Here is a 15,663-nt window from a genome sequence, read left to right as displayed (position 1 = left end):
AATCTCACTAGGACATAACGAGATTTTCATTTGTGCACTGAATGTTTACATAATGACATTTGTACATCAGATGGTATCGGTTTTTGGTAACGGAGCATTTTTAAGAGTACGAGTACCATTACATGAGCGCGGTATCAGACCAGATATGTATCGGGACAACCCTAGCACCAACTACAGAACATGTTTATAGTTACATTAGCTAACCTGAATAACACATTAAGTTGAATGGAACAGGCATGTGGCAGATTGTTACTGCCAGAGCAACGCAAGAGTGTGTGTTAAGTACTTTATGTACAATAGGACTGTTGTCGTTTGCAATGAATTGGCCAAGCTGCCATGCGTGTGTTTGCATACTTGCTTAAAGTGTTTCTGGCCTTAAAGGGATAGTTACCACAAAAATAAAATTGACATAATTTATTCACACTCATGTTGTTCTAAACAAATATGACCTTTTTTCTTCTGTGGAACACAAAAGGAGATGATAGGCAAAATGTTACAGCCTCAGTCATAAAATAACAGTGAAAGGTGACTGAAGCTCTCAGAACCCACTTGTGTTCCACCAAAGTCATGTGGGTTTTGGAAAAACATGATATTGAGTAAATAATAACAGAATTTTCATTTTTTGAGTGAACTACTCTTTTAAATGACAGTTGTATTACAAAGTGTGAGTCCCAAAGGGGAAGTGACTTTATGAGGACAGCCGTCCAAACATACTCCAAGGTTGGATCGAGGAAATTCACTTTGACTCACTCAGGATTTGTTCCCTTTAACAGCTTTGATCTGCAAGTGTTTAATTACTCAATAGTGCTGATTAAGTCCTAGAGGTGCTCAATCTGAGTCCTATCTGGAATACAGTAGAGGGCTTTGAGTTTCTCTCCCGCTCTCCTCATCTACAGTTGCTGAACTGGTAAGACAGTGTGTTGAGGTATGTCACCTATAACTCCTCACCCCTTCCTCCCTCTTATTCAACACCAAGAGGTGACACTTTCAGGTCAAAGGATTGAGGGATACACTCTCTCTCTATCTCTCTCTCTCTCTCTCTCTCTCTCTCTCTCTCTCTCTCTCTCTCTCTCTCTCTCTCTCTCTCTCTCTCTCCCTCTCGTTCCTGTCTCCATCTCTTCTTTTCTCTCCTGCTGTCAGTTCACACCTTTCAGAAGTGGAGAGAGACAGAGCTGCTTCCGTCCTCTGCCAAACGAGGCTGGCCATCAATCACTGCATTCTGCTACGGCCCTCATGGCTCCTTCAGAACATGCCTCAGGTTAAACATGCCTCTGTTCCTACTCGGCGCCTATTTTTGTAAGATGTATTAAGAATTTTACTGGAAATTTGTGACAGGTATAATGGAACACTAAAACTAGAAGTCCAGTAATGGAAGGTTAGAAATAAACAGCATTATTAAACAAACAGTAATATTAGTCTTGAATTATTGATGTCCAGCGATAATGTGTGCATTGGATAATATTGATTACGATCATGTCATGTTTTCTATATAAACACCATTTACAGAAATATACAACTATTCAAACTTCACTTGACAGTGGAAACACAAATGGATAATTTACATTTATTCTGATGAAAACCAGAAAACATGGATTTATAGAAGGTGCAATACGAAACAGCTGTGTAAAGGCCAGGAAATTTTCAACAACAATAATGGCAGTGAAAACAAAATGTCTGTGGTTTTTACTCAGGTAACCATATGACCTGCATTTTTAGCATATGAAGCAAGTTATGAAATATGTAAAGCAATTTACTTTACAAACAACTAACACTGCAAAAATCAACATCGTCTCACAACAACTCATAATAATTCGTACAAGATGTCAAATCGTAAGATATCATACAACTTGGCTCGTATGAAAAGGTACCACTTATTCCCACAGAGACCAACCACTCAAGAAACAGCATTTCAAATCAATGCAATAGAGGCATCACATTTTACAGTATAGCTAGCCTCCAAATCAGCACTTTATTTTAGGAAAAGAAACACATTTTTCATTCCATATTTGCTCATACAGTACAAACGATTGATGTATGTCAATAACCAACATGATTCCCTTGTCTCACTTTTTTCTTTCTCCCATGGTATACAAAAGTTATTTTCCTATTAAAATCATGGTTAGGTTTAGGGTTGGGTTAGGGGTTAAACTTTGGAAAAATCATAATAACATTTTTGTTGGTTCTGCTATTTTTCTCAATAGGAGTAAAAGTCATGTGTTTTTGTACGAGCCAGATCTAATGATTTCTTATGATTTCGCCATCTCGTACTATTATTGCTTCTGCAGAATGCAAAAGAAAGAAAAGAAGAATATTTCAACTCTGTAGGTCCATACAAGTGCAAGTGAATTGTAACCAGGACTTTGAAGCTCCAAAAAGCAGATAAAGTCAGCATAAACATAATCCATCAGACAGCAGTCTCCTTGGCGATCATGATTTCAAGCTTGATTACACTACATTGCCATCTAGCGCTCTGCACATGCGTCAAGCTCTAGGAAGTGTCATCAAACTTGAAATCATGATCATGCCTAGAGACTGCAATATCAAGATGTACAGTGAAAAAGACTGAGCTGAGATTTACTTCTACTTTGCTTTTGCTATGCAGAAGAAAGTCGCACACATATGGGATGGCATGAGGGTGAGTAAATGATTCATTTTTGGGTGAAATATCCTTTTAAGAATTTTCAGGATGTCTTTTAAATATAAGTGTATTTGGTCTTGATCCACAGTGGGGTTTTTTTTTTACTCTTGTAAATAAGCATAAATAGTTTATTACTCTCATACAACATTTTTGGTTTGTTTGTTTGTTTTTTCAGTAAACAGCAGCTTTTGCCAACTGGAAAAACTGGAACATTAACCTCCTTAGTCTTTCAGTTGCATGACAACAGAAAGAATGGAGTTTGTATCCAAAATCAGTGGCAACAATGCTCTGCTTTTCATTTGGAAGCACCTGAGGTTCAGAAACAGACAGCACAGTGACTGATCACAGCATAGCGTGTTAGGCCAGCTGAGATGGATATCACAATGAACGGCAGGCCTCCTGTCACTGTGCTGTGCTCTGAAGCCCTGTGAGAGCACCAATGCTAAGTGTTATCAGGGCTGAGAGGAGGAGGCAGCGAGGACAGCTTCGTGACAGCGCTGCGCTCGATCTCGCCCCAGCCAAACTTTGCAGAGTCAGACTGGCAGATGAAATCATCAATTATAGCACAAGGTGAGCTGAAAGCACTGCGTAAAGGTTGCAGAGTGGGGGGCGGGGGGGAGAAATGTCCAGCTCAGGGCTTTTTTCTCTGCGTGCCACTCCTGAGTTTATGGGAGGTCCGGCATACCACAGAAATGGAGTTTAAATTTTAAACAGGCAGAGAGGGGGGGGCCCAGGCCCTGTGTGAAGATTTCAGGAGGTGACAGGGTGAAAGGGAGGGAATGAGAGTGAGAGAAAGAAGAGGAGACAAGAGAGAGAGAGAGTGAGAGAGAGAGAGAGAGAGAGAGAGAGAGAGAGATGTCTGGGACTGAACTGAATGTGGAGCAGCAAGGGAGATTCATAACTAATTAAACAGTCAAAGCCAACGGGGCCCGAGATGCATCGCATGACAGGTTTCAACTTCGGTCCACTGGCTCCCATTAAATTTTTTTTATAATTGCTGTGTTTGTGGTTCTTTACCTCAAAAAAGGTGTATTGTTCACTATTATGTTTCTTGTCCAAAGCCAACAGGTGGCCTATCACTGACACAGCACAGTGAGATTAGGACAGTGCAACGTGCTCCCTGCGCTGGTCACTCCTCTTCTTCCACATAAGTGGATGGGAACCATCCCACCTGTAATTATAAACAGTAGTGGTTACCAATGTGTTTGCTTTCCATGGGCATCCATCCATAAACATAACTAAGGACTGAGGCCCAAGGCATGAAATAAAAACATGGTGGAGAAACAGTTTGAGGAGAATCTTGCTGAGCAAATTAGATCTTAAACATGTTTGTAGCTAGCTACCTGAAAAGTACAGACATTGGAAGGTAACTCTATTGCCCCCTACAGGTTTGCTACCATCAGGCCAACCCAAGAGGACATGTTCAATGGAACCTGCACTTGCAATATGTTGATTTTGCACCTGGATTAGTTTACTTTCCTAAATTTCTGGCCTAAAAGCCGCAGAGCATTTCTTTTCATCGTCTTGTGACTGACTTGAGGGCTCTTATGGAGAAAGGGTCATATTTGATAATTATATGTGCTGAAGAATCATTAAGAGCCATTCTGTCCTGTTCTTTCATCACCTCTAGTCAGTCATCTCTCTTCACTCACTCAGCCAGATGAAATGAATGAAGAAAAGGGACTCTAATAAGCAATGAAGAAAGACTCAGGTGTCTTGGAGAGTCAAGAGCAGTGATGACTACTGTCAAGAAGGTCTGTTATGGGTACCCAAATGTTGATAGGCTAAACTCTTATATTCCAAAACTTTATATATTGTATACATCCTATGCTGGAGACCGGCATCCGAAACAACTGGTGACCAGCTGATCTTTTCAACTAGGCCGTTCGGCACTTCAGGTTACTACGCTGCCTTCATCCTCTGAGATATGTGGTCAAAAACTGTTTCAATTTTTGTCCAGTTCATTTGTTTCAGTTGTTCCCCCCTGAAAATGTCACTTTTGTTTAAAGAATGCACTGCTTTTCAGAAATGAACTATGTATGAACATAACTACTTATCACTCCAAACAGGACTGAGACTGTATTCTGTTGTTGTGTGAATGTAACCTTAGAGTTCACTTCAGATTGTGTTTACATCAACCACGAAATGTACTATATTTCACGTAAATGGTCTCAAGTGCAGTTCCTTGAGTTGCACCCAAGTTCCAAAGACAAATAATCAAATCTTTACGGTCAATTAAACCCACATCAGCAGTAAAACCTCTAGTGTGAAAGTGGCATTAGAATAACCAGATCCTGGATACTTTGAGTGAAGGTGTATAAGTGTGTTTTCCTCACCCGCCCGTTGACCTCGCCCTTCCACCATCCATTAGTACACTTGATGTAGATCTTCACCAGGTCGCCCACTTGCAGAGATAGTTCCCGTGTGTCTTTAGAGCTGAAATCGTACCGCACCAGTGCAATGCCAACCACTCTCGGAGTTAAGACTGATGGAGCAGGCAAAGTAAGGAAAAAAGACAGTTAGAAAAGTATGTCTGAAAAAAGACACTGTGTGTCTGAGTAAAAGACACTGATGCTTTTACAAGACATGCTAAGTAGGACAAAATGGATAAATGTGCAAAAAATGTAGGGCGTGTGATTGGAGGTTTGGAACAAAAACAGGGCACAAATGGTTTTGCCTCAGATAGTTCAATTCACTCAAATATTCACACAAAATGACAATACACATCCATTCTCACCACAATTCCTCTTTCGCACAGAAAACATACATGCACAATAGAGACAGCTGAATAAAACACATGGAGAACAGTCTGGAATGGTTGAAGGTGGCTGATAGCTGTACCTGACCAGAAGGGTGAGAGGGAAGGAGGAACAAAACTGTAGCTGGTGGGACTCAAAACGGAAAGCCCACACAGCACTGGAGCTTAAGATCCAAGCAGTGGCGGAGTGAAGAAATAAAGAACACAAAAACCCAGAGAGCTTAACAGACATTTTCAACAAAAATAAACAAGAATAAGAAGAGCAAAAATAAATCAAAATCCCTGAAAGATACTAGTCTTAATTTTCTCAGAGCACAGGGTAAAGATAACTAAAAAATGACATACATTTGAACAAAAATGTATATTTAATCATCATGTTTTCCAAGCCCCTATGACTTTCTCTTTTTCTGTGGCATACAATAGGTGAATTTTTGAAAAATATTTGGCTGCCTTTTTTTCATATAATCAAAGTTAAATGGGATAAGAGTGCTGTCAAACTCCAAAATAATAAAAGAACCATTAAAGTAGTCCATATGACTTGTGCAATATATTCCAAGTCTTCTGAAACCATATGATAGCTTTGTATGAGGAACAGACCATTTTCACTAAAAATCTTTTCAGTTGTCATGTTTTCATCCAAGTTACGAACTTAATTTATGCAAAATCTGAATATCACAAAAATGTTTAATTCCTACTTGTGGTTTAAAGCATGCCTACAAAACACTCTGGCAAACTTTATGTTTGCTGGCGTTCAGCGGCAGATGCCTTGTGTCTGGGAGCAAAAGCGTGTTCTGGGAGGTAAAATACTAGCCAATCATTTTGATGACAGGCTTTTGCTCTGGCATTTCTGAATGACCAGAGCAACATTTGAGGTTCAATTTTACAAAATGGAAACAAGCAATCAGGATATTCTTAAAAAAATTGCACTTTTTGAGTTCAGAAAGTCAAGGGTTTGGAACAACATGTGCGAGTAACTGACGACATGATTTTTTATTATTGGGTGAATTATTCCTTTTAATTTCAAGATTTTTAATGCACCTTTTGTCTCTGGCACCTTTCGGCAAGAACACACAAGTGTGTGGTGTGTCTGGCCCTGTCACTGACACAGCTGTGATACCACTTATATAGAGAACGAGTCCTGTTACCATCTGAACACCCATCTGAGCATCCAGGGCTTTATGATATGTAAACTAACAAATGTCAAATCCACAATATGTTTGCCTGCCTGCTTTGCATCTCCTCTGGGGGAACAAAGTGCTGCACAATGAGCCAACTACCTTTTCCTGTGCCACTGTCACTCAAAAAAAAAATACATTGAATTGAATATAAAATAAATTACAATCAGAAATTGTGTAGCTAATCAACTGTTCAACAGTGAGCTCATAAAAGCATCTAGACACTTTTGGACATCTATTTTTCGCTTAAGCATATATTAATTTTATAGACTTTGTCTCATTTTAATTTTGTAATAATTTAACTGCTCAAAAGGTAATTTTTAGTGGATGTATGAAGTAAATTCCCCTCAAGTTCACACAGGTGTCCTAGCAAAGTAACCGCATGTGAAGTTCGTTGCAATAACTTTGGAAATGATCCACTATGTTTGAAAACTAGAAAGTGTCCAAATATGTTTTAAAATGTAAAACCTAACAAATTACTTTTTGTGAAATGTTTTGCTTGAAGTGATTTGCTTTGTGCTATTTTACTTTAAAATGAATGGCATATTTAATGTTACCTCACTTTTTCTTTCTGTATCTATATTCGTATCAAATGTGGAATTTAAACTAAAGTGACAGCTGTTTTGTAATCACTTTCCCCTCCACATTAGCTTATTAAACACAGCCCTGATATCTCCCTTTGTGTTTAGCATGTTTACCAGAAACTGAACGCCTGCAGACGTGTCAGCTCCCACACATCGGGCATATCAGTGAGAGTGATGTCCCAGTTTGCATCGAGGGCCCGTATTTTCTGTTGCATTTGTGAAAGGAGGCATCACCATGAGTGACAGTTGAGCATAAACATCTTTAACAAGCCGAAGATACCGAGCAATAGAAGAAAGGAAGGACTAACAGAAGACTGAAATCCCCAATTCACATCCTCCATCAATCCCTACTATCCCTTTCTCTCTGTCATTAGAACTGCAGAGAGAACTGCCTTTTTTCTATCTGACATTACTTTCTGTTCAATAAAGCGGACTTTCCACATTTCCCCTCATTACCCTTTCATTTCTCATGCGGGGAATGCCTTTCCTCTCAACTGTGAGACAGAAAAACAGCCAAGTGCTCAGGAACACTATTGTGAGTCCCCACAGGTGAGGGGGAGCTTAGCATCCATCATGGCTTTTTCCTGTAACTCAAAGCAAACTTTCATGTCATGTCAGAGAGATTGCTGGTGCTACTTGAGCACAGCGCTGGTGTCTTGTTTAGCCGAGTCCTCTCTTCCATCGCCTGAAGCAGTGGCAGCAGAGACAAATGGAGACTGCCATTTTCCTGCTGCCAGGTGCTGTGTGAGTAGGGCTCAGTTTGCTGCATCTGTCTGTCTCTTTGAGGAGCCATCTTGGGCAATGAGAGCTGGAGCAGGAACATATGTTTATTCGTCATGAAAGTAGGGCTGCAACTAATGACTAATGGTTTAATCAGTGCATTATTATAATTTTTTATTTATTAATATGATTAAAGAAAAAGTACATTTTGATTGAAAAATTGATTGAAAACAAATGTTATTTCATGTCTTGCCCAATGTTCTCCTCCAAGCATTGTGCAAGTTGAAGGTTATAACAACAAATAGCCATAAATGTATAAATGTATTTTAGACATTGTGTAGCCCAATGAAAATGATGTGACTGTGGCGACATTTTTGCAAAATTATATGTTATTACACTGTTCATGGCACAGATCACTGCTGTTTCGAGGTGAAATTTCCACTGTGTGGTGCTTAAAGCGAGTTCAATGTTCAAACAAACGGGTGCGTTTCCCGCACAATGACGTAACTCACTGAGTAACCACCATGTTGTAGAAATTAACTAGCTAGTTACGACTGCCATAGTACTATGTCACACATCCATCGTTCGAACCACATTGGTTGAGCTGTCATTAATGACGTCATTCAGGAGGTGAAGTAATAACTTTCACAAATATTAAATTATTATAGCTCATTTACATGTACACCAGAAAGCCATTTAATATGAGAAAGTTGCTGAAGACACAAAAGCAGCATGCACTGTGCAATGCGATAGATGCATTGCGCTGCAATAGTGGGGGTTTCCTTTACATTCCCGACGCACTTCAAAAACATATTAACGCCACTTATGTGTTAACATAAACACATAAAATCCATGTTCACCGACAGAAACCGTGTGTGATAAAGCACTTTCTCTTAACCTTTAATCTCTTCAATGGCTGCACTCGTGTTTACGTGATGTTTCAGGATGCCGTTTTCTGCAAAACCCCTGAAAAAAATGTTTCTTAAATGCATGTAAATGTTGTGAAAGTGTTAACAGAATGAAATATATATATGGAATAAAAGATATAGAAGCCTTAGCAAAGTGAAATGATGTCTACACAGCAAACTAACAAGAAACTATGCGTCCAACCACACAAATTTGCGATGTTGTTTGCAAATGTTCGTTGGAACTACGGTTTCGGGAAACACCAAATCGTTGGACTATGTTGGTAATGATGGTACTTGTGACCATAGTTGGCTAACGATGCTTTTGGGAAACGCACCCCAGATGAGCTTTTTCAGGTTAATGCTCTTTTTGAGTTTCAAATAGACTCCTACCTCCCTACCCTAAACCTTAAACCTAAACTTAACCGATAGTGTCATTAAAAGAAATTATGAGATGAAAAACACAGCTGCTAAGGCAACATTGTTATTTTGTGGTGCTTCTGTAACTTTCAGCTAACATGTCACGCTGAAATGATTCAAACATATTCTATGGTTTAACCCAACAAGCGTGTCTTGTATTCAACGTTTATATTTAATCAGCAGAGTCAGAGAGGTGTCGGGAGGCACACACCGTCTCCACAACGCAGCTAAAAATACAGTACATGCTGAAAGCCAGCTATGTCTCCTTCCATTAAAACAGGCTGTGTCTAATATGGCAAAGTGAATAATGATATGCTACAGTCAGAGTGTATCTGAACTTGGTGTACAGTACTCACCAGCAGCTTTGTACATGTCTCTACCACTGAGCTCCTTATAGGGCACCTGCAGAGTAGTGTCCAGACTGCGAAAACCCTCTTTTAGAGAGTGCTGCTTGTAGTACTCCACTAGACCCTGGACAAAAACACAGCAAGTTTACAATTGCTGAATGCTTATACTTAAAATTATGGAATGTGTTTACAAATCTAGTAACACTTACAAAAAAGTACCATGGTATTACCAACATTTTTGGACATGATGTCATGGTAACACCGTGCTTTTTTTTTTTGTGCTTTTTTTTTGGACGTACCATGGAGTACCACGTAAATACCATGATATACGAGTAAAGCAATCATGCAAAATTCCCACACATTTTGACCAATGAATTTCCATGACTCTTCCATAACTTTTTCAGTTGTTGGTGATATAAGGATTTTTAAAACTCATTTTATATATTACACTCAAAAAGAGCAATTTCTAGCCAATTAAATACATTAGACCTTAGTAAAACTATAATAATTTTTTTTTTTTAAAACTATTAATTTCCATGAAATTTCCAAGCCTGGAAATCACAATTTAAAAATTCCCTGATATTTCCAGGTTTTCATGACAGTGGGAACCCCACGTTGTATACCATGGTAAAAATTAAAGTCCCATGGTATTACCATCTGATACTATCAGTGTATTACGGTGCTGCCACAGTTCTTTTTATAAGAGAAATTTCAGCAGCTTGAAATAATTTGGAACAAAACGTAAAACAGTTGTAGTAGTATTGATGACTGTGGTGGTGGGAGCGTAAGGGCCGGTTTGTAAATGAAGAGTGAGATCAGGAGATGAGAAAGGTAAGGATCATCACCTGGCAATGATTGTCTCAAACAGCTGTTAGAGACAATCACTGCCAGGTGATGATCCTTACCGTTCTCATCTCCTGATCTCGCTCTCCATTCACAAACCGGCGCTAAACCACACCCCCACCACCACAATGACTGACTGATTAATAGCTGTAACTACCCTGTCAGGCCTTTCTAACCAACACATTATTAATAATGCTAATGAAATACAGAAATATGCAAATCAGCAAAGGTTCTGGTTTTCAGACCAAAAAAAGCCTAGTTCTCTGCAGCACATTTAGTGACACTGAATTATGGCACCCAACAGATGTATTCATACAGTTATGATAAATAGAGCAAATGAAGATTGCTGCAGTGAAACTCAAACCCACTTACTAATACAGTCTTGAATGTCCTGCTCTCAGCAATGTAGAAGCAGCACTCCTTGGTGAGAATCTTAATGTGTTTCACATCGTTGTTGTACCTGCACATTGTAGAGAATGATGTTTAAGGGATAGTTCACCCCAAAATGAAAATTCTTTCATCATTTACTCACTCTCATTTTGTTCCAAACCCATATGACTTTCTTTTAGCATAATGTTAGCCTCAGTCACCATTCACTTTCATTGTATGGAAGAAAGATGCAATGAAAGTGAATGGTAACTGAGGCTAACATTATGCTAAACATCTCCTTTTGTGTTCCATGGAAGAAAGAAAGTCATATGGGTTTGGAACATGAGACTGAGTAAATGATGACAGAATTTTCTTTGGGGGGGGGGGGGGGGGTGAACTATCCCTTTAAAGGAGTCATGTCATGAGGAATCAAATTTTGAAAAGCTTTTAAAAGATGTGTGGTCAAGTTACAAATCTGAAAAGGAGAAGCCATTTGGTTTCATTCAGCTGCTGTGCCTCTTGTTTTGAGCACAAATACACGTTTTTGAGACCATCTGTGCCATTTTTAATTGTTGGTGTATGTAAACATGCACTAGATGGACATCTTTGACCATCTTGATGATTTTCTGGTTTTCTGGATTGCTTGTGATCCAGTCATAATATGATTCAAGCTTTGCAAACAAACTTTTATTTAAGGATGGGGCAGTTAAAAACACTTGGACCCGATTGCAAAACTGTACGTAAACAGTTCCATTTATGAATATTTCTAATGTCATAAGTGTTTGATGTTTTATGGTGCTGACAGCCTGTCTATACCGGATGCTTCAAGTGTAGACAGCATCATTGATTATAATAGGTTTTATTGCTTTGGACATTTACACCACTCATGTCTGCTGTAGACAGGGTGTGAGTGTAAACAGTTGTGCTTGAGATGAACAGTTTAATGTATTTGGGTGCAATGTGTTGGATGCGTGTTATAAAAAGTAGTTTATAATGTTGTGGAGCTTATTCATTCTCTTCCGACTGAGTTTCAAACATGACTGTATTTGAGGGGCTGCATGATGTTGGCCAATAATAACACTGGGCATTTACGTTGAAGTTTTAAAGAGAAACTTAGGCCAAAACCGAGTGTTTCAGACAGAGGGCCAGATCTAATATAATATATTATTAAATTATTACTAAAGTTATTTTGGTGTAAAATAACTTTACAAACATTATTAGTGGATCTCAGGGAAGATAATAAAACTATAACAAAAAGAGCATTACATGACTCCTTTAACTATTTCAATATTTCAAGCTGAACTTCCACAATGTCAGCTATCTCCAAAGGTTTTCCTTTGGAAGGGGCGACAAACTTTGCATAACATGAAGATGTAGAATTATGCTGTAAGTCTTTGACTGTAGGTCAAAATAACTGAAGGATCTAACACACCACATCAAGAGGATTTTTTTATTTTTTTACCTTCTGATTGGTTCAAGCATAAGACATGCAACAATAAAATGTTAAGTGGCAAGCAAGTAAAGCTCATACCACACATAACGTGTACAGCGAAGATAACTCACTGACCATGTGCATGCTACACATTGAGATGTATGCAAATACTGTTAGGCATAATGCATTGAGTTGCACAGTGGGAAATGCATTAAGTAAGCTATGCTGTGCATGCAAAAGGACACTCTTGGCATGCAAGGATCTCTTCGACCATCCGTCACACCAATTTTACACGCAATAAACACTCACACTCACACGCACATGACAATTAATAGCCAGACGTACTTGATACTGATAGCGTACTCTCTGCTCTCACGGCTCCTGTATCTCACCAGGTAGGTGCTGTTCTGTCTCTCCATGAGCGCGGCCTCAGCATGGTGCCTCTCCATGGGCCCAGCAAACCTGCTCGCAATGAGCCAACACACGTAATTAAAACCAAAACCACAACTTTTACGACATTTAGTCATGCAGTTCCTTTTATGTAATACGCAGACACAATAGGTGTGGAATAGGTGTGTTTAAACATAGACTGTTGTTACAACTTACCAGGGCTGGGATGAATAGTCAACTGTTCTGGGAACCTGAGGATGAGAAAAGTAATATTGTTGTTTTTGCCCAGGTTATTCCAAGTATCTTGGAGACCTTGCTAAAGTTCTGTGTATTTAGGCTGTCTCAACTGCTTCTGACTCAATGATGTTGAGATCCGGGCTCTGTGGGGGCCATGCCATCTGTTGAAGGAATCCTTGTTCTAATTCTGTTCTATTCTAGTCTACTGTATTTGCAAAAGGAATGTTTGTAAATCTAAAATTGACGTTTCCAATTGACACACTAAACCAAATGCATAAAATTACTTTGTCTTAATAATAATTATTAAGACAAATGACCAAAGTTCAAGTTCATGTGGCGCAAGCTGATAGGTTCCCTATCTGTCACTCACTCGACGTTGTGTCGATGCAGTGACACTAGGGGTCACTCTTGAGAGCCCGAGACAACTCTGGTCTTTGATAAAAGGCCAATGAAAATTGGGGAGTGGTATTTGCATGCCACTCCCCCAGAAATACGGGTATAAAAGGAGCCGGTATGCAACCACTCGTTCAGATTTTCTCTTCGGAGCCGAACGGTCACGCTCACTGAGCTGAATTCCCACGACTATTCATTCACCTCTGCTGGATCTGACAGCGCACTTCAGCGGCTTCTCCCCCCTCTGCACAGGTGCAATGCAGAGAATGCCCCTGGGCGCTTCGGCAGAAATAAGAGTATATTTCTCTAAAAGAGTATATTTCTCTAAAAGAGCGGCACACACAGAACGTCTTTTTAAAGACGCGTCTTTTTAAAGATGCCTTTCCGAATGTGTGTTATTCCTGGTTGTGCTCGTTATCTCTCGCCTTCTGACGGTCACGATCGCTGTCTTTCGTGTCTGGGCACTGCTCACGCGGAGACAGCGTTCGTGGATGGTCATGTTCTCATTGCGAGGACATGTCCATGGCAACGATGCGGTCGTGGCTCGCCTTCGTAAGAAAGCTCCCCGCCTCGGTCCCTTTACCCACGGGTACGAGGCCAGCGCGGCTAGCACTGGGGGCGATTTGGGGACCCCAATGGGACCGCCTCCGCCAGGTATCCTCCCGCGGACCTCCCATTCCCCAGCAAGCTCGTCTGCCCTGATTGGGCTTCCGGATGAGTCTGCCGGCTCCTCTCACGGCGAGTTCGACCTCTTATTCAGAGCCCGCGAAAGTGATGAGCTCTCAAGCGCAGCATCTGAGAGCGGGCTCGTCCAGTTGGACGCGGAAGCCTCAGCTGGGCTCCTTCCTTCGGGGACGATTGCCCAGTCACAGGCTGACGTGGAGATGACGACATGCTTTCCCGGGCAGCCGCGAGCGTCGGCTAGAGTGGAACCCTATGCTCTTCCCTGAACCCTTGCGGCTTGATGATTCCCCCGCCCCCGTTCCTTTCTTCCCGGAAGTGCATGAAGAGCTGACAAGGTCGTGGGAGGCACTTTTTACTGCCCGGTCCCGATCTTTTCAGCTTCCCCGCACTCACTACCCTCGATGGTGGGATGGCCAAGGGCTATTCGGCAATCCCCCGGTGGATAAAGGCGCTCGCGGTGCACCTATGCCCACAGAGCGCCGCCACCTGGGGCGGGTGCCCAAAGCCTGTAGGTTTACATCGTCTCTGACGGCCAAGGCCTACGGTGCCGCTGGACAAGCCACCTCCACCCTGCACGCCTTGGCTCTCCTGCAAGTCCATCTAGGCGCTAAAGGAACTGCATGAGGGTAGTTCCGCCCCGGGATTGGTGCAGGAACTGCGCTCGGCGATCGACCTCGCTCTCCGAGCGACGAAGGTCACGGTGCAGTCTCTCGGGTGGACGATGTCCACATTAGTGGTCCAGGAGCACCACCTTGGGCTCAACCTGGTCGAGATGGGTGAGGACAGGACACGATTCCTTGCTGACCCATCTCCCAGGCTGGCCTATTCGGCGACACGTCAAGGACTTTGCCCAGCAGTTCTCGACGGTGGAGCAGTAGATGGAGGCTATCCGGCACATCCTGCTCAAGATCCCGCACCCCGTCTGCTCGTCGCCAAGGGCGTCCCCCTGCGGTGACTGCACCGGCTCCGCTGCAGCCCGCCCCTTCGGCCCGGCCCTGGCGTGGAGCCCACCGCAGGAAGCAGACGCAACCGTCTCGCGGCCGCCCAGAACCCGTGAAAGGCTTCAAAGCGCCCTTGAGACGGGTGACCCAGGGATGACGAAACCCGCTGCTCTGGAGCTGGTAAGCAGACCTCTCCATATTTTTGTTACCTTTTGCATTTAATTGCACTGCATGCCCAAGTGGCTGCAGTACTCAAGAGTTCAGCAAGAGCGGTTTCCTTGTTCCCTGGGTCACATATTCGGTGTGCATGTCCGTCATCACGACCACCGTCCACCACTCTATTTGGCAGGTTTGACGCTCCAGCGGCGGTCTCCCGCCCCTGAGCGCCCAGCTGTGGCACAAATCTGCCCCCGATGTGACAGTCTCCACGGGTCACGAGGACAGGCCTCTTCCTCCCCTGTCCCAGGCTGTTCCGGGGGTGGTCACAAGGAGCCAGGTAAGTGCTTCGATGTCCTTAGACTCAGCACGGCCACAACATGGTGTGGCACCTCAAGCTCCACCCCACCGTGAGGCCCCACCTGCCGGTACATCCAACGATGTTGTCCCTTTGGTCCCCCTTGCGCGGAACTTGGATGCATGGCTTGCGCTTTCCAATCCGTCGCGATGGCTGGTCCGGACAGTCCGACTCGGCTACACGATTCAGTTCGCCGGGCGTCCGCCCAGGTTCAGTGGTGTCCACTTCACCATGGTGAAGGATGAAAACGCTGCTACCTTGTGCGGAGATCGCTACCCTCCAACGGAAGGGCGCGATAGAACCTGTCCCTCCA

At 42.2% G+C, this 15,663-nt stretch overlaps 1 protein-coding gene across 2 annotated transcripts in view; it reads right to left on the bottom strand.

The window, feature by feature from the left end:
* Window positions 1-1,550: 1,550 nt before the first annotated feature.
* LOC127441885 (guanine nucleotide exchange factor VAV3-like) overlaps window positions 1,551-15,663 on the bottom strand; it is a 70,666-nt gene continuing 56,553 nt past the window's right edge. Inside the window, exons 22-28 of one of the 2 annotated variants that reach the window (XM_051699428.1) lie at window positions 12,798-12,832; window positions 12,537-12,653; window positions 10,763-10,850; window positions 9,557-9,671; window positions 5,480-5,560; window positions 4,975-5,123; window positions 1,551-3,809 (exon numbers count right to left, since the gene is read on the bottom strand). In XM_051699428.1, the coding sequence (XP_051555388.1) occupies window positions 3,768-3,809; window positions 4,975-5,123; window positions 5,480-5,560; window positions 9,557-9,671; window positions 10,763-10,850; window positions 12,537-12,653; window positions 12,798-12,832 (627 nt within the window). In that variant the 3' untranslated portion in view covers window positions 1,551-3,767. The remainder of the gene's footprint in view (window positions 3,810-4,974; window positions 5,124-5,479; window positions 5,561-9,556; window positions 9,672-10,762; window positions 10,851-12,536; window positions 12,654-12,797; window positions 12,833-15,663) is intronic. The other variant, XM_051699429.1, reaches the window with a different exon arrangement.

This window comes from Myxocyprinus asiaticus, chromosome 6 (assembly GCF_019703515.2).
Source record: "Myxocyprinus asiaticus isolate MX2 ecotype Aquarium Trade chromosome 6, UBuf_Myxa_2, whole genome shotgun sequence".
Classification (NCBI taxonomy): domain Eukaryota; kingdom Metazoa; phylum Chordata; class Actinopteri; order Cypriniformes; family Catostomidae; genus Myxocyprinus; species Myxocyprinus asiaticus.
This window is presented reverse-complemented; position numbering and strand designations above follow the sequence as displayed.